Source organism: Achroia grisella, unplaced genomic scaffold (genome assembly GCF_030625045.1).
Source record: "Achroia grisella isolate CSIRO2021 unplaced genomic scaffold, CSIRO_AGI_Agris_v1 utg487, whole genome shotgun sequence".
Classification (NCBI taxonomy): Eukaryota; Metazoa; Arthropoda; class Insecta; order Lepidoptera; family Pyralidae; genus Achroia; species Achroia grisella.
The window spans coordinates 4,686,288-4,703,849 of NW_026712891.1; the positions used below are offsets into that span (position 1 = coordinate 4,686,288).

Below are 17,562 nucleotides of genomic sequence, written 5' to 3' on the forward strand. Positions count from 1 at the left end.
ACCTAAATTATTTTATCTACTGAACTGAGAAATCTTTTCTCACGTACTATTTACATGCACTTGAAAGAGAGTGATAAAACACTACGTTCGTAGATTTATAGAGTGAATATAGAATTATGAACCCGCCTATGCTAACGGTATACGCTGTCCGGGCATCAGTGGAAGAATATAGAACCAGAATAAATTCAGGGAAGTTGGTACATCATGACTAATTCAACACGAATTAAACATTGTATTATAGTTTTCAGGAGAGGGTACGTAGAGCCACTAATACCAATACTAACAATCTTTTTCCTTAAATAGGAGGTTACGTTTTATAAACTATAAATATGACTATTCAAAAGAGATTGTATTAAGTTTATTTAAATAAAGACTATTTCTATTTCTAAAATGTCGATAAATGCGAAGACTTTCTGACTGGTCATTTGCTTCTATTAATATTCAAAAGCAGCTTCGTCTAGCCGAGTTTTTGACTAAATACCATTGCATTAAAGGATTGGTCATAAGATTGATGGGTTGAGTCTGCGGTGAGCGTTGAAATCCTCGGGTTGGAATGATGTGATTACGTGGCAGGGGTGCATCATTACCATAACCAAATTTAAATTATATTCGTCCCTCATGAGCGATTCGGGCGGGTTTCGAAGACAAGGGTTAAATATAAACCTGTAGCCGTGCCGGCGGTTTTACCTGTGCGATATTTATTTTCTAGGTATTATTTTATTGTATAAGCTTCATTTTAATGACTACAATAGTTTTTGCGAGAAAGAAAAACAAACACCCTATCATCCATCCACACTCATAAACTTCCACGTTTATAACATTAATAAGATAAGATCGAAATGTAGGTAAGGTATCGAAAGGTAGCTAATGTAGGTTCTGTACCGCCAAATACGGGTTCAACCGTAAAACTAGTGACGCTTAATTCCATATAAACATAAAATGTGATGCCTTTATTCCAGAAACAAATATTTGTTACAGAAAGGTGAAAGTAAACCTTGGAAGTTTCCTGTAGCAGTAATAACAAGGACATTACTTCAGATACATAATACGGTAATATTTTCGTCAAACTTGATCTGGTTACTATCTACTGAAAAAAAAAGATTTTATTTTAAAAATTGGTACAACTTAGACACTTATTTAATCATACTACTGAGAGAAAACAGTTACGTATAAGAATAGAGCCATCTGATATTTGGTACTCTCTATCTACAACGAATAGGGAATGTAGAGAAAATAGATAAGATAATTGGCATATAAGATTATCAAATAGAACAACAATATATAAAAAGAAAACGTTTTACGAATAGGTATTATTTATCTAGTTCTACAATATGAATAGTATTCAATTTATGTATATAGATTTATTTCAATATGTATATACAATATGCATTGAATATATTACATAATCTATGCAGATTATGTAATCACATGTTAAGTACGCATATTGTGCTGAACGCAAACTGCCAAACAAGCAGTCTCGGGACTAAATGTTCGATGAGTTTTTTATATAATTGGAGTGAAAAACAAGCTGACTGTTTACTTGATCGTATAATAAATTGTAACCGTCTATAAACATACACTGCAGCACAGATACTAAAATAAAAATATATAAATTTATTAATTCTCTTTTAAAGTATTTATAACAGTGGACATTCTGTGCACAATAAAATTCATATATTGTGTATTCTACAAATATGATATAATACCTACTTGCAAATTATTAAAAGTATATGTGTCCAACAAATAATACAAAATTGCAAACTGTGACCATGAAATCGCGTCTGACACGCCGTAATATTGATCTCGTCAATATTGGAAATTGAACATCGTTGTCCCAATTTAATTCAATAGAAACGGAGCGGACCGTCGTATATATATATACGAATATGTAGCCCCATACACAGTGGTTATAGTATATGAAAATGTTAGTATGAAAAAGAAACATTAAGTGTTGCATGATTGGTGTTTAGTGCGTTATGTAAGTCAGATATATACTAAAGGTACAGTCAGGTATATAATAAAAGTATTATCAGAATGACAACGTCGTAGCTACGTCATGGCATATGTTACTGTGTGAAATAGGCAGAGATCTATATCATACCACATCAAAGCTCCAAATTGTCAGATTTCTTTCATATGTTGTATGTTATAAACTAAAAAAACTATATAAAATACTAGTCAAACTCAAAATCAAGAAACACATAAAAGTCTAAACCTACCCATATACAAACATATATTTTAATAATTCCAGAATTTTCGCACATTCCCACAAAAGAAAAAAAAACAGTTAAATAGCCGTAACACGTTTATTAAACTTCTAGCATTTATATAAATAAAACATTTACTCTCGTAAGAATGTTAATTTCTATAGTAGTTTTTGAAGTGTTTTTTTAATTGCAAAGGCCCTATGACCTATACTTAAATGAGTACAACAACAAGAGTATAATAAATGAGCGCAATAACCCCTGTACGTGTCCGGTCCATTACAGGCACTTTTACGACCTCCAAATAATGTGTATAGTCAGAATTATTTGTTCTATATAAAAAACATTTTCAAGATGAGTAATCACTTGCTTCTGTTCTGTACTGTGCTCGAATAATATGTGGTCATTCTGTGTTCAAATAATTCTGTGGATTCTTTATATGCATATACGACGATCGTATCGTAATACTTTTTCAAGATCCTATGACGAATCACCAAAGTTACTATTATAAACCTCTGGGACTCCAGACGTAATATTTATGATTAGTAACAGTCAAATGTAAAGTATTGTTCGACAAATCAAATCTATTATCCATCATTGTAACTTATTATGGGAACAACACAAATCAACAACAACAATCAACGCAAATCAATTCAAAAAACTAACAATTATCAGTTGTTATTTTTTATTACTACTTGATATGTTTTGTTGCATATGTGCTTACACATATGGAACCAACATACGTAGAAGTGAACTCTATCGGTTGTAAAAAGAATAATCGAAATATTTCGTTTTGGGGAACATTGCATAACATACACAAAAATATTCAGTCTAATAGACACCCTCTATCCACAGACTGTCAACATTTCCCTGATTTGCATTAACTCTATTTCGCTCCTTCAACGTCATAAAATGCTCTCCTTTTCCAAACCTCATCTGCATACACGCCTGAAGGACGTTTCCGCGAGGCATGCCATGAATAAAATAAATGCACATCATGTGGGGTCCCGTACTCGGGTTGCACTTAACGCTTTTATTGTACGGTCGTAAAAATGCTAAAAACGGACAAGTGAAAAACGACCGCTGTCCTTTACGTCGATCAACAGATATGTTTATTTAAATCTCATACAAAATTAAGCTAAACAAAAGCAGCCAACTCATGAGCTGTATCCGATACCTTTTAATATGAATTATTCATAAACGTCTCGGATAGATTACGTTGAAAACGATTTTCTGTGTGAAGTTGTGCGATATAATCAACAGTGGAGTGGTAAACATCCATTGTCATCAGCTGTATAGGTATTTAGAATACATTGCTTATAAACTGTAATGCTCAGTATTTACTGAAGTAAATAATTTGAGAATAGGAAATTAATAAACTTTAACTAACCAACGTATATATAAATACTAATTTTATTATCTTCAAATTTTAGTTTTACAAATACGATGTCAGAATTCCATAAAAGAAGATTAGAATACAAAAAATGGGGGAATCTTTTAAAACGACTATGATATAGATATTTAAAAGATCTATTCTATCTTGAATTGTAATCATCATGATCATCAGTTCAGCCCGGCAGATGTATTGTAATACAACTGAACAAAGTCTACCATATTCACATCAAATTGTTACTGTACTGATAATTTTGTATTACAGTTTATGTTATACTGTCAGATAATACTGTCCATCTACAATCATCTTATTATCATTAGTAGAAGAACCGTTGACCGGGTCCGTTAATCGTACGCCAGATTTAAGTGATCCTTAACCGTCAATAATTATTATTTTCAACAATTTATTGAATTTCCCTAAAACATCTTTAAATTAAAACGGTATTTGAAGATAAATATTTAATTTAAAAAGGTTTCCCTCTGTTAGGATCGCATTTACAGATCTCTTTGAACATAATTTACCAATTTATTTTTCATCTGATATAGGCGCCATGTAGTTTTTGCTTACCAACCACCAATTTGTGAATTTACATATCATTACATAACATATAGAAACTTTTATATATTTTGATAGACGGTGGTAACTATTAAGCAAGTTAAACCAAATATTGTTATTAGCACCAACATTAACTTATTTTATTATTCTTGCAACTTTTGAGCGTAGAAATTCTCGGTCGATGTCGAACCCCTAACTCGCGTTTCCTTTGGTCTTGTCAAAATTAGGCTTCGATGCAAAACGATTGAAGTTCCGCCATCGAAGACCAACTGGAATAAATGGGGGCCGTTAAGCCTCGAGCACTCCTAAGCTAATATAATGAAGCTGTCAGAACAGCCAATCGGTGGAGCAACAGCGATTTTATCTAGAACGGACCGATTTTTGTTAGGCAATAACCGCTTCGCTCTACGAGTTTCCATAAATAATCGCTTTCATTTTCAGTCTATTGCTTTAAATTGTTTTCGCAGTACCTTTTTCGAATGCAAAATACTTACTTAATATAGATAATAAATTAGGCGCTTTTATACTGAATATTTTCTTCATTGTGGGGCCAATGTCTGGGCAACGCAAGAATCGGCATCTCTATAATATTTATATACAATATAATATTAATATTTCGATAAATTTCGCACAAATACTGTGCTCTTATTTATTTTTCAGCTACACAAAGTAGAAAAGAAAATTAAATCTGTCCCAAACATGTCGAGTCATTTGCAAAAAGCCATTTGCGTGTGTTCAACATTGTCGTGTCAACATTTTAAAGCTCTATATTCCACAGCGGAAATTAAATCTAAGGTTGGAGACTAGGACTCATAATGAGCGACGAAGGACCGTAATTAAGGCCCTGGATACCAGACCTGAGTGTAACAGCAAAAGATATTTTATCAAATATATTGTTGGACATCTAAAGTTGTTTTAGAAGGTTGGAAGATTACATTCGAGACGAAGTCACTCTTTTATGTCTGCCCTATATATAATGTTATGTTATATAATGTTATGCCCTATATATAAGTAAAATCTATATACTGTTCTAAAAAGTACTTACTTTTTAGAAGAGTATATAGATTTTACTTTAAATTTAAATAATAACATTATATAGTTCATGAATAACAAAATTAGATTACAACATGTCTTTTGTGGTAATTAGGCATTGACAAATAACACAATAAATAGAAAATAATAAAAACTAATAAATATAATGCTTTTAAATTATAGTTTTAATACTATTCAAGAATTAAAAATACCACAGTAATTTAAAGTCTGTATCGAGATCGAACAATGTACGTATGTAAGTATTCATGCATTTGTATAAAATTCCCGTTCTTTATAATATTTGTGAACACAAACTTTGATTGCATTGAATTACAGAACTAAATCAGAACGATGTGCATTTCTGTGGAAAACGTGTGTACTTAGTTTCAGCGCTGCGCGGATTCTCCAGTGGTTGGTTAAACATATCTAATTCATGAATGTAATGCATTAGTGGGTTGAAGCTTTAGAATAAACAAGGCCACAAAGGAATTCCACCCTTACTGCCTTGTTATGCAAGACGACATTATTAATATTTAATATAATTAGCAAATGCATACGTTATGCATTACAGCCTAATTATATCACCTATTATACGAGCGATCCTACAGATAATTTTTGTTACGTGATTGGAATGGCAAATAAGCTGACTGTCCACCTGATGGTAAGAGGCAACCGCCACTTTCCATCACGTTATCATGAAACAACCGTGATACTGATGGATTGCCATTCCGGAAGACTAAGATGTCGTGTATCTTGTCCTATAATTTCCTAATCTCACCCCACACTAAAACACAGCTGAAAAAACAAGCTGCTTGGCGGCTGATATCGGTGTGACTGAGGTTTCCATGCAAACGACTTTTACAGTGTAGTTCCGTGAACGATAATATATAAATTATGTGATAAACATATGAAAACTTTACTTACGTGATAAGATGTGACAGCAAGTTGTGATAATCCGTCAACATAGGGACCCAGGACAGCGTGCTCTCGCACCCTCAAGGATCTCCTCGTTGTTTCTGGGTCTAGAAGATCATGGACCCTCTCGTTGTATATTTCCATATATGATACCTCCACCTGGAATAGTTTATAGATTTATTGTATCTCTGACTTAACGTATCCCCTATCTCCAGTGAGATAATAAGTAAAATCAACAAAGAAAATAATATACATACTGAATCACAATCTTATTATTAGTTACCGGTACATTACTCTGTAGTATTTAGTTGGTATTATTACAATACAAGGAAACTCATTATAAAAAGTGTAGTAACATGAATAAATAGGTTTACCTTGTAAGTGAGAGCTGGCGGTGACTGTTGAACTGCAATCCTTTCGAATAGAGCATCACATAGTCTTGGAATGATGCCGCCTTCATCAGCCCCCGGGGCTCCCATCATCGTATACGACTTCCCTGAACCTAGAACAAAAAAAAATACAATTGTTATATTGCCTCATAACACTTAGACGTTAGAGTGATTTGGTCAAACAATTTTAATATCGCTTTGCTAGCACTGTACTGTGCTTAGTCAATCTCTACGGGGACTTCGCTGGAAAGCATTGTGGTTAGTTCCTCGTGCATTTGTTACGATAATTCTCATGTTCATCGTTATCATTCTCCACTGGTGTCTCGCCAAGACATATAGCGTTGCGCTATAATGTCCTGGCGAGACATAGTGTAACATTCCATTATCAAAGTATATTGCTTAATCCCCATCCTATAACTTAATTTACTGTAGGACGCCACGTATATAGTGATTGTTATAAAAATATACGTTGTCTCTGGCACATCTAAGTTGTGAGAGTCGTACCAGTAATACGAGAGCCACAGACAAGAATGGACGAGTAACACTGTTTTAGAGTGTATATGTAAGAGTAAGAACACAAGCACATATAATGTACAATTTAATATGCATTCTAATGTACAGAGTTAGGTAACTCAGAAATAATAACTCCAAATAACAACAGTTGCACAGAAGTCTCATTTACACAGACATATTAAAATTAAATTAAATTACTCTGGAGACCCAGAATAATTACTGAGAATAAAGCTGGCAGCCACAATTAGTAAAATGGTATCATTTAAGCAATAAAGTAATATTATGAAAGAAATGACACTCGTATTTTGAACTGTGTAAGCAAGGGCCAAAATGAAAGAACAAATTAGGACGGGTTTATTTTTATGGGTAACTTTATCTACAAATGAATCTGTTTCTCAGATTCGTATGAAAACTTTGAGTCCAATTAAATTACAGACCGTTAAAATAAGGTACTTAATTCTACATTTCATATTTAAGTAGTGGTCATTTTGTTAATTTTTTTAGGAGACATTAAACAAATTAGTTCCATAAAAGTCATTCAAATTACAAGTCAATTGTTATCACACAAATAATATAAAGAGACAAAACAAAAAGCTTTTTTAATAACGGTATAAACATAACTGAAAGCATAATTATGGCTCTTTGTGAAGTATTAACATTTGTTACTGTACCTAATTAAACCTTTGATAATAATTTTAGTAAATTATATTGAATTTACTACTCTACTGTCTCCTATAATTTCACAAATATTTATCCTTTCCACCTTGTGTGGGTTGTAGGTACTAAAACAAAAGCTATTTATGTATATTATAATAAAAATACCTACTATATAATGTTATACAATAATCTATATCCGCATGAAATAAAAGTACTTGTAATCGAAAATTTTTGATAAAAACGACTTGCAAATTATTTTGACAATACATATGATGAAATTATACAGATTATTTTGAAATAATATAAATTTACATTGTACAGATAAAGTAAGAATACAATGTATCGTTACTCCATTTAACCCTCAAGATAGTAAAAATCAACCAAGGGAATAAAAACGAAATGAAATATGCAAGATATTACATCGGACATAAGAGAAGAGAAATTCTAATCGATACGCTATTCCAAAAGTCTGGCTTACGCTTTTTCTCATAAAAAAGAGTCCCAGGATGACTGTGTCCAGTAGTAGTAGTTTCAAAAGAATAATATATGTGTAGTTATTCTGTGTATACCTATAGATAGACAGATGGATAAATAATAATACAGAGAATACACTGGTTTTATAAGATATTAGTAGGTACAGCCCACTCCGATGGACTCTCTACAGTCGCCCCTATTCCGTAAGACGAAGCTGTGAAAGCCATTTACGGCAAACAGTATTAAAAAGTAGTGAGCCATGTCCTAAATAAATAAAGAAAGAAAGAGCAAAGCTTGTCTTACAAACAAATCGAGTTCTATGTCACACTGATTTAAAAACCTCCTTTTTCTTGTGCTAATTTACCAGTAAAATCTAATTTTCAATACAGTGCAGACCCATCGCTCTATAAATACAACTATTATATCATGTAGAGTGTGCGTATATAATATTCAATACATAGCGAATACATAGAACAAAGTCGTAAGAAATTGTGTATTTCGAATTTATGGCGTTATTATACGAGACTACCTGACACCGGTGGTCGTACTACACACGCGGTACGCCAGTCATAGAACAGAATCATTCCTGTTTTACAACCTTTGTGTAAGAGGCCATCCATAAATTACGTTACACGAATTTCATGAATTTTCCCCTTCCCCCCATCCTTGTCACATTTGTAGGACTCCCGAATATAACGTCACATATTTTGCAATTAGTTAAATATATATACTTACATTTAGTATTAAATGTAAGTAATGTAGTAATGTAATATTTGACTTTTAATTGTAAGGTCACGACACCCTTTGTCACACTTTGTCAAGCCGTCCCCCCTAATGTGTAGCGCAATGTAGAATGTAATACGTCTGGCAACGTCAAGTAGTAGGGTAAAATAAATAAATAACATACCAATCCTACAGCAATATATGTGGTCATTTCAGTACATGATAGAACAAGATAAAAACAATATAGAAAAATATATATGTCACTAATATAAATTTTATTACATATACTAGCTCAACGTCCCGGCTTCGCCAGAGTGTACATATATAAACCTTCCTCTTGAATCATACTATCTATTAAAAAAAATCCTTATGTATATTGTATTGGGATTTGTATTTTATAGCGTTATGTTTAGTTTTAATTATTTATGACATTTTTGTTAAATTATTACTTGCACAGTTTGACCCACTCAACACTTCCTATGCCACGCTCTATTGGGTTGACTGGAAGAGATCTCTTTTAGAGATAAGTCCTCCTTCGCTAACTATATTTCTAAGTAATATATTTATAAAATGTATTTAAGTGCAATAAAGAATATATAAAAATTTTAAATAAAAAACAGAGTTCAAAATAAGAAAGACGTCTATTGCCAACAGTATGGATAGCCCCTAATGTAACACAGAAGGCGAGATTTAAGACAATAAGGCGGGGACATAAATTATGCATAATCTAGTAATGCAAGCTTTCACGCACGACAAACGTTACATTGTAAACCGCACACGTATTTTCATTCTTTTTAATGGTTGTTTGTGGTATCTCTAATCTGTAGCAGAAATATTTAATTTGAGAACAGTTTACGTAGGATCGTCCAGTAATGCCTAAGGGCTTAAAAAAGGATTACTTTTTAAATCGACTTTAAAAAGAAAGTTTCTTAATTTACTACGCGCGAAGCTACGCAATATCTACAAAGTTTTATTTATTTATTTATTTTCCTTCACAGAAATATGTACAACGCAAAATCTTTTCAACATTCATTAGATACTAATCAACCTTTAGAGAAATATTATTATAATATCCATGACAATTTGTTACATTTTTAATAATATTAGTTACACTGATAGATAAATTTACTTCCATCCAAAATGGATAAGCAATATAAAATTCAACCAGTACAAGTCTTTGTTGATTGGCATAAAATGGAAGAAAATAGCTCAATTTTCAAGTCAACAACTGAATTAATCACTTAAGATTTAAGGAAATTACATTAAAATTCAATTTAGATTTAATTTCTTTCATACTATCCTTTCGCCGGTTTAATCTGCTGCGGATTAATTGGCCTGTTGGAGTTTCAACGAACGAAAACTTTACAAGATAGCTTTAGTAATTTTCCAACAATCAGTTTATTAAATAACGGTTTTTTTATGTGATTTGAATGGCAAACAAGCTAACAGTCCACCGTTCACCAGAGGTGGTAGGTGGTTACCATCATTCATAAGTATGTGACCACATCTAGACTGCCTCGGTAGTCTAGTACCTCGCCTTCCCATGATCGCTAGTTCGATTCCTCTCTCGGAAACATTTGTATTTATAAGTATAATTGTTTGCATTGGTCTGGGTTTTTTCTATATATATATGTGTGTATGTATGTATGTATATGTTTACAAAAAAAAATCGAAGTATTTATATCAGTTGTCTAATACCCCTGACAAGCTCTGCTTAGCATGGGTCTAGATGGCGCTGTGTGAATTGTCCTGAGATATTATTATGTATATGAATATCACTACGTACATCACGTTATCATGTGACACCCGTAACAGCTAATGACATGTATTATTCTGGAGGACTAAGAATTATCTTATCCTGTAATTTCAACTCAACATAACTTTCAAACCTAACCGCTAGGTAGTGAAAACATATAATTAAAACCCCTCTGCGGCATTTTACTATTGTAAATTGATTTTTTATATAATAACAGAAGAACTGCCATTTCTTGTATACAGGTAGCGAATGTTTAAATTACCCGTTCACTCATTTGTAGTGAATGGGTAATTTAAATATTCGCTACCTGCAATGACTGCAATGATTAATGATACTGATGTTATTTCAGATATGAACTTAAAATATTTCTTTTACTGAGAACAAAAATTACAGGTGAAGTACTGGTAATGTATTTTATTAACAACAACGGTTTGAACTGATATTATAAATTATGGAAGTGTATGTTTATATAATTGTTAATTTACAATTTCATAGCAAATTATCAGTATTAGATAAAAATATATACGTATCCTTTTTCAATTTCTATGCAAATTTATTTATATTATTAACCGGATATTAATAATATAAATACCTTTATACCTATTACACGAAAGTTTAAAAATATCTATGCATATTACATAAATATATATTTCATATGCGAGTGAGACTGAATGAGATTTTTTTTATTAACTGAACATCGCCGTGGCATATTTTATATGAATTATACTATTGTATACAGGTGTATACAATAGTATAATACTTGAATCGAAGATTAATTTCTCATGTACAAGAGCGATATATTTTTCATATTAAGGGAAAAATGCAACCGTCATCAAAATTCAAGTAACTACTCAGCGCCTATTGGCAGCCTTCCAATATACGAAGGGTCATCACTTACTCATCAGAGCTAGTCTATTAAATACAGTCGCTGCGATGTAGTAACACTACAAGTATCCATTCCCACTACAAAATACAGTGAAACGACCAATAAGATGAATACGCAATATTCCTGCTCATTTTTCTTATGATACTTTCTATAGAACAAAAAAATATGACTATTCAAAAGTGCTTGTATGAATTTTATTTGAATAAAGATTATTTCTATTTACGGCCTCGATGGTCTATCAGTTTAGCACACCACTTCACTTCAGATGACCATGGGTGCGATTCCTAGTATGATACAACTATTTTAATTCATGACTATGTTTCTATTTTGTTTAGGATGTTTTCTATGTACATTATATCATCTGCTCAGTTTGGCACTGGATAACATAGTGTGAATTGTCCTAAATACAACTAGTATAAAATCTATTAAATATTTACTTGGTATGCTAGTAATAACTCCTCCTGAGCTTTACAGTAGTACAGACCTCCGTTTATCTATAGACACTAGTAATTTTAAACTTACTATGCATTCTATTATATATATATATAGATGTAAGATGAGAAAATGTGAAAGAAACACATGAATAGTTTACAATTCTCGATATAATTAGAAATCTATAAGGAACACCACCATATTGTGTACATAGGGTTACTTTGAAAAGATATTTAATGATACCGCTTACATAACTTGTTTAATCAATTATAAAGTACAGTTACATAGGAACTTTGACAATTAACGAATGTCAATGTTGAATTGTTAAAACTTGGCCCGGGATCCCGGATCCCGGCTCAAGTAACGAGCGGCCAATGTATGGTATTGATTGGATAAAGTTTACTAATACTAGTTATCAGCCCACTATATGGAATGGATGCAATATACATAGATTTCTGGTACATATAATTATGCATAGTTTTGTATACGTAAATATATATATATATATATATATATATATATATATATATATATATATATATAAAAATATATATATATATAAAAATAAAAATTATAAAATATTTTTATATGTTTTAAAAATAATATAATATAAATAAATGTTTTCATACGTTATAAAATTAAAACAAAATAATCATAAAATATTAATTAAAATGTTTTAAAAATAATATAATATAAACTAAATGTTTTCATACTAACTAGAGGTTTTCAGCATGGGGTGTTGTATATAGGTTATATCTAAGTTTCTTAAGAGACGACAAAAGCGCTTGACACCTGATATTTCAGACTATAAGTACTATTTGCCAACGTCATAGTATAGAAATCAAATGAATTTCAGTCTGTACATTCATGACCATTTACGTAGGTGCCTACAACAAAAATATTAAATTTGTAATCGCCTGCGTCTTCTATTACATTTGCAGTCAAATAGAAAATCAAAACTGGAACAAACCGATGTGATTTGTACTACATTATATAAATTAGTTTTTAATTAGTTTCACATACGATGGTGAAAGTTCGCTGTAGCGTATCGTTTAATCCACGGACATCCGAGCCCGACAGAACTCTGGCACCTGCAGTATTAGGTCACCGGGAGAGGCTTTTTATTATTCCTACTACGACGTTATATAAGCACGTAAGCAATTTCAGTTAAAAGTGCACTAACTCATTAGTCATTTAATTAAAATTTAAATGTATGCAACGTAAATGTTAGGAACGTCTATGCTACCTCGGTATGTACTCATGTTAGGAAATCCAGAAGCATTTATTTGTATATTAGAAGTAACTACTTTCCGAACCGACTTTAAAGGTTTTTCAATTTAATGGTATTTTCTCTATACCTGATTTGATTTATTACTTAACTATTAAAATAGCGAGTTAAGATCTAAGATTGCATTCATTACAATAGAATCCTATACATCTTAGATGCCACTTTTATATTATGTAAATGTATATGTCAGACTAATTCAAATTCCATTTATATACCAGATTATTGACCCTGGTAATTTAAATTGAAATCAGAAACGAAACCATAAACCTTTAGTTAAAATCAAGGACTATACAAGTTTGACCTATTAAGTCGAGAATGTGAACAATTAGGTCACTACGTTCTTCATATGTATAATACACAGCTTCATATTTTTCGACAAACACACTAATCAACTTAAAATTGATGGAGTTTGTAAACAAAACCGCGCCTTTGCTAAAGTAAAAGTCACCTTACCGAAATAACCTGCTCGTAGCAATCTCGTAGACATCTCATGCTACGAGAACGTTTCATAGAGCATCAAATATATGTAAGTACGCAGTTTTAGTAGTGATATAAGTCCTTACTTGGCTCCTTAGCCATCGATAAATATGTCATAAATTATGTCACATCAAATTCATTAACTTTTACCATGTCACAACGCACAAAAGCTGACCATGATATTTTAATAGTTAAAATTTCGTTTTTTTTACTAATATTGAAATGTGATGTGTGACTTAATACTTCGACCTCTCCTCCTAATCCTAAAATTCATGATCAAGTCCTTCTTCACGAATTCACCAGGAATTACTTGTAATGGTTTTCAGAGGCCACACGCATTTCTGATTACGAAAGGTTTAACAAAGTCATTCACAATAATAACACTATATCAAGCGTGAAAATGTTTGATTATATGTTAACTTGAATGGTGAGATAAATAGGTAAATTACTCAGTAAATTGAACCAAAATTTTATTCCTATAACAATAATCATCGTCGTGCAACTGATGTCTCTGATACTGCAATCATTTATGCGCTTTGGTAGTATAAAAATAGATACCAATAAATAATAATTGTCATATCATATAATAATAATAAAATAAATATGTGAATTGTTGAATAGTGTTTTATACTGAAAAGTTGTTATTTTAATATAAGCTGAATGTAAATCTTCCAGCAATTTAATATGCAAATTTTATTCGTTTATACGGGTAAACTGTGTAGGTACTTAAGCGTTTATTATAACGTAGAAAATCCTAGCACTAGAGCCGCTCAAGATCAGTTTATTCGTTTCATTAACTGTTTAGCTGCAGGGAACTTGCTGTATATTTTTTTTATTTTTACAAAGATATTAGTAAAAATAGTATCTGATATGTTGAATGAGTCACTTCGTAGTAGTTACGAAACAATAGTTTTAAAAACATAGATATAGATATAAGGAATAAGTATAACAAAGTAAAGATGTAAAGAGAAATTGCTAATAGACATACATGAAAGATGAATCGCATCACATTTATTAATAATACCAATGACAATATTAATAAATGTGATGCGAAGTATATGCCAGTTCATTTAAAATATAATTTTATATGAGATAAATCGAGTACTAATCAATCATAATACCAATTGGGTTATATCCAATTTGGCGACGGAGTGCTAATTACGGATTATAGCAATAGTAATATATTTATTTATAGTATATTAGTAGGTATATACTATTGCTAGCAACAAATAATCATTTTATGTTTGAGTCTATGGTAATACCACTGCATAAGTGCTAGAGGGTGGCACCATTAAATTCCTTTTTTAACTCACTGTCTTCCACGATATTGTCTAACATACGTCATACGTTGCTCAGTGTAATTAAGTTCTTGTTTAATTTAAATATAATTAGTTTGTTCCAGCAAAGGTGATTTTATCATCAGCAACCTACAGTTCACGCTCTCAACAATATACAAGTAAAACACTTTTGTGTAACGAACCAACGTAGGTATCCTGTAAAAAATAAAATCTCAACGGCAATTGTGATATCCTATGCCTCATAAAAAAGGTAGCAAGATTAAAATTACAAAATAAATATTAAATTTCATGGTTCTGTATACTGACAGTTTTATGAAATTCCGACGGTACATTTTCTGACGGCGTCGTATCTCGCCACTCGACTCAACGTCATCTGGTTGCCTTTGTTTTGCTCTTTTACAATACCTCAGAGTGGCGTTATCCTGGCGTCAATTTAAAGAACCTGTTTTGTCACTGCAATTTATAGCCGGCATTTTCTTTTTGTTCAAACTTTTGAACTGACGATGTATATAAATTAATTTATATCGTTGCATAGTTAGAATAAAATAACTAAATCTAATGAGTTCAATTTCAAAAATCGTGTCATAATTGTGCGTCATTGCTGTAGCTATTTATATAAATACTAGCTTTTGCCCGCGGCTTCGCTCGCATTAATTTATACCCTTAGGGGTGGAATTTATTAAAATCCTTTCTTAGCAGATGCCTACGTCATAGTAGCTCGATCGTTTTAAAATTGACAAAGTTTCATGCAAACTTTCATCTATTTTACCTGAATTAAACAAAATCCTTTCTTAGCAGATGCCTACGTCATAACATCTACCTGCATGCCAAATTTTAGCCCGATCCGTCCAGTGGATTGGCCTGTTCGTTGATAGATGTCTATGATACTATGATACTATGTCAGTCACCTTTGAGTTATATATATTTAGATATATTGATAAATGTTTTTAAGGTTATGTGTAATTTTTCTTTTTTCTGTATAATGCAAATAAAAGTATATTTTATCTGTCTTAATTTAAAGCATTGTGTTTTCGAAAATATTATTATTTATTTTTTATTCTATAAATACAAACTCTAGTAGGTATAATACATATTAAAATAGAGTACTTTAGCCTTAGTACTTCTCATATAGAAAAATGAAAGACACGTGTTTAAGAAGGAATTGAATATGAGCGTGGATGGATGTAAAGGGAAGGGACTACTAAAGAAAAAATAGATGAACTGCGTGAAAAGATCCCAGACCAATCCCACGCTCGCATATTGCGTAAAAAACGAGCGTGAGATCAGAGACGATAGGGATCTATTTAATCCATACAGATAAATCGTAACGAAAAAAGTATACAATATTACCAATAATCAAATTTATGACAAGTGTTACAAGAACACAATGCACGCGAAAAAATACACAAACATTCAAATTATAGCGATAGTATTATTTTTTAATATCGTTCCAATCCCGTGGGAATATTGTGGGAAAATACAGTATAAAAAAGTAAATGTAGCACAATCTAAATAGATGAAACGTTCATATTAGTAGATGTTTGTATAGGTCTGGGTTATTTTGTGTATATAATATGTATATCTTCATATATAAAACAAATATTACATAGTATAAAAGCTGTAAACTCCGGAACCACTACACCACATTTCACTGTTTGAAAGAATATTTAGCCATAAATTATGTTATATATATAAAACTATCAAATAGCATCCAGTCGAAGCTAGTCGAGTCACTAGTTTATAATATAATAATTGTCCACATTGTAATATTATTACGCCAAACATACATACTATACGAAGTGTATTTCATTACGGAATTGGATAGTATCCAATAAGAGTCCATTTTAGTTATTCCTATGTCCAAAATTCTGTAAGTCCAGTAACTGAAGACCAGGAAGCTATATTTGGAAGTTTCACCCGTAAGCGTGGCAAAATTCCAAGTCGTAGATATGTAGTAAGGAGGCAAGCCAATCGTTGAACCTGTTATGATGAGTGTATGAAAACAAGAATACTGTAATAAAACTGTTACGGAAAGGCCTCCAAATATTTTTACCTGATAAACATTGGTGATAGCGATTTTTTTGTCTAGATAAAAACAAAAAAGTCTATGTTTAGGAGGTAAAAAATCTTAAACAAAGAACTATGACAATTTAGAATGTAGTTTAATGGCCATTCAACTGTTCAAACAGAAGATATAAGCTTCATTCAAATTATATAAAGATCAGGTGGTACAAATTCATGTACTTATTATCAATAATAACACAAGCTGTATGTAAATAAATATATTATCACTGTTAAATAGTTTACTTTTTTACTGTTGAACACAGAATACGTCGAAAAATAGTGCAGATACAAAAATTAACCAATATAATTAATGATCAAACGAACTTGCAAAGTGAAGTTCGATCATAATTATGCGAACAGCTTCATTCGACGCGATTTATGTTAACAAATTGTAGCAACACCTCCAGCTGTTAGCCTTGCACGGTATTTAGAAAAAAAAAAAATAAAAAAAAATATATATATATATTTGAGGGTACTTCTCCCCTCCTCTAGTCTACCTCTGGGCG

At 31.6% G+C, this 17,562-nt stretch overlaps 1 protein-coding gene across 2 annotated transcripts in view; it reads right to left on the reverse strand.

The window, feature by feature from the left end:
* LOC131846047 (kinesin-like protein KIF13B) overlaps positions 1-17,562 on the reverse strand; it is a 154,891-nt gene that overhangs the window by 37,092 nt on the left and 100,237 nt on the right. For both annotated transcript variants that reach the window (XM_059195263.1, XM_059195262.1), the window contains exons 4-5: positions 6,474-6,601; positions 6,109-6,258 (exon numbers count right to left, since the gene is read on the reverse strand). In XM_059195263.1, the coding sequence (XP_059051246.1) occupies positions 6,109-6,258; positions 6,474-6,601 (278 nt within the window). The remainder of the gene's footprint in view (positions 1-6,108; positions 6,259-6,473; positions 6,602-17,562) is intronic.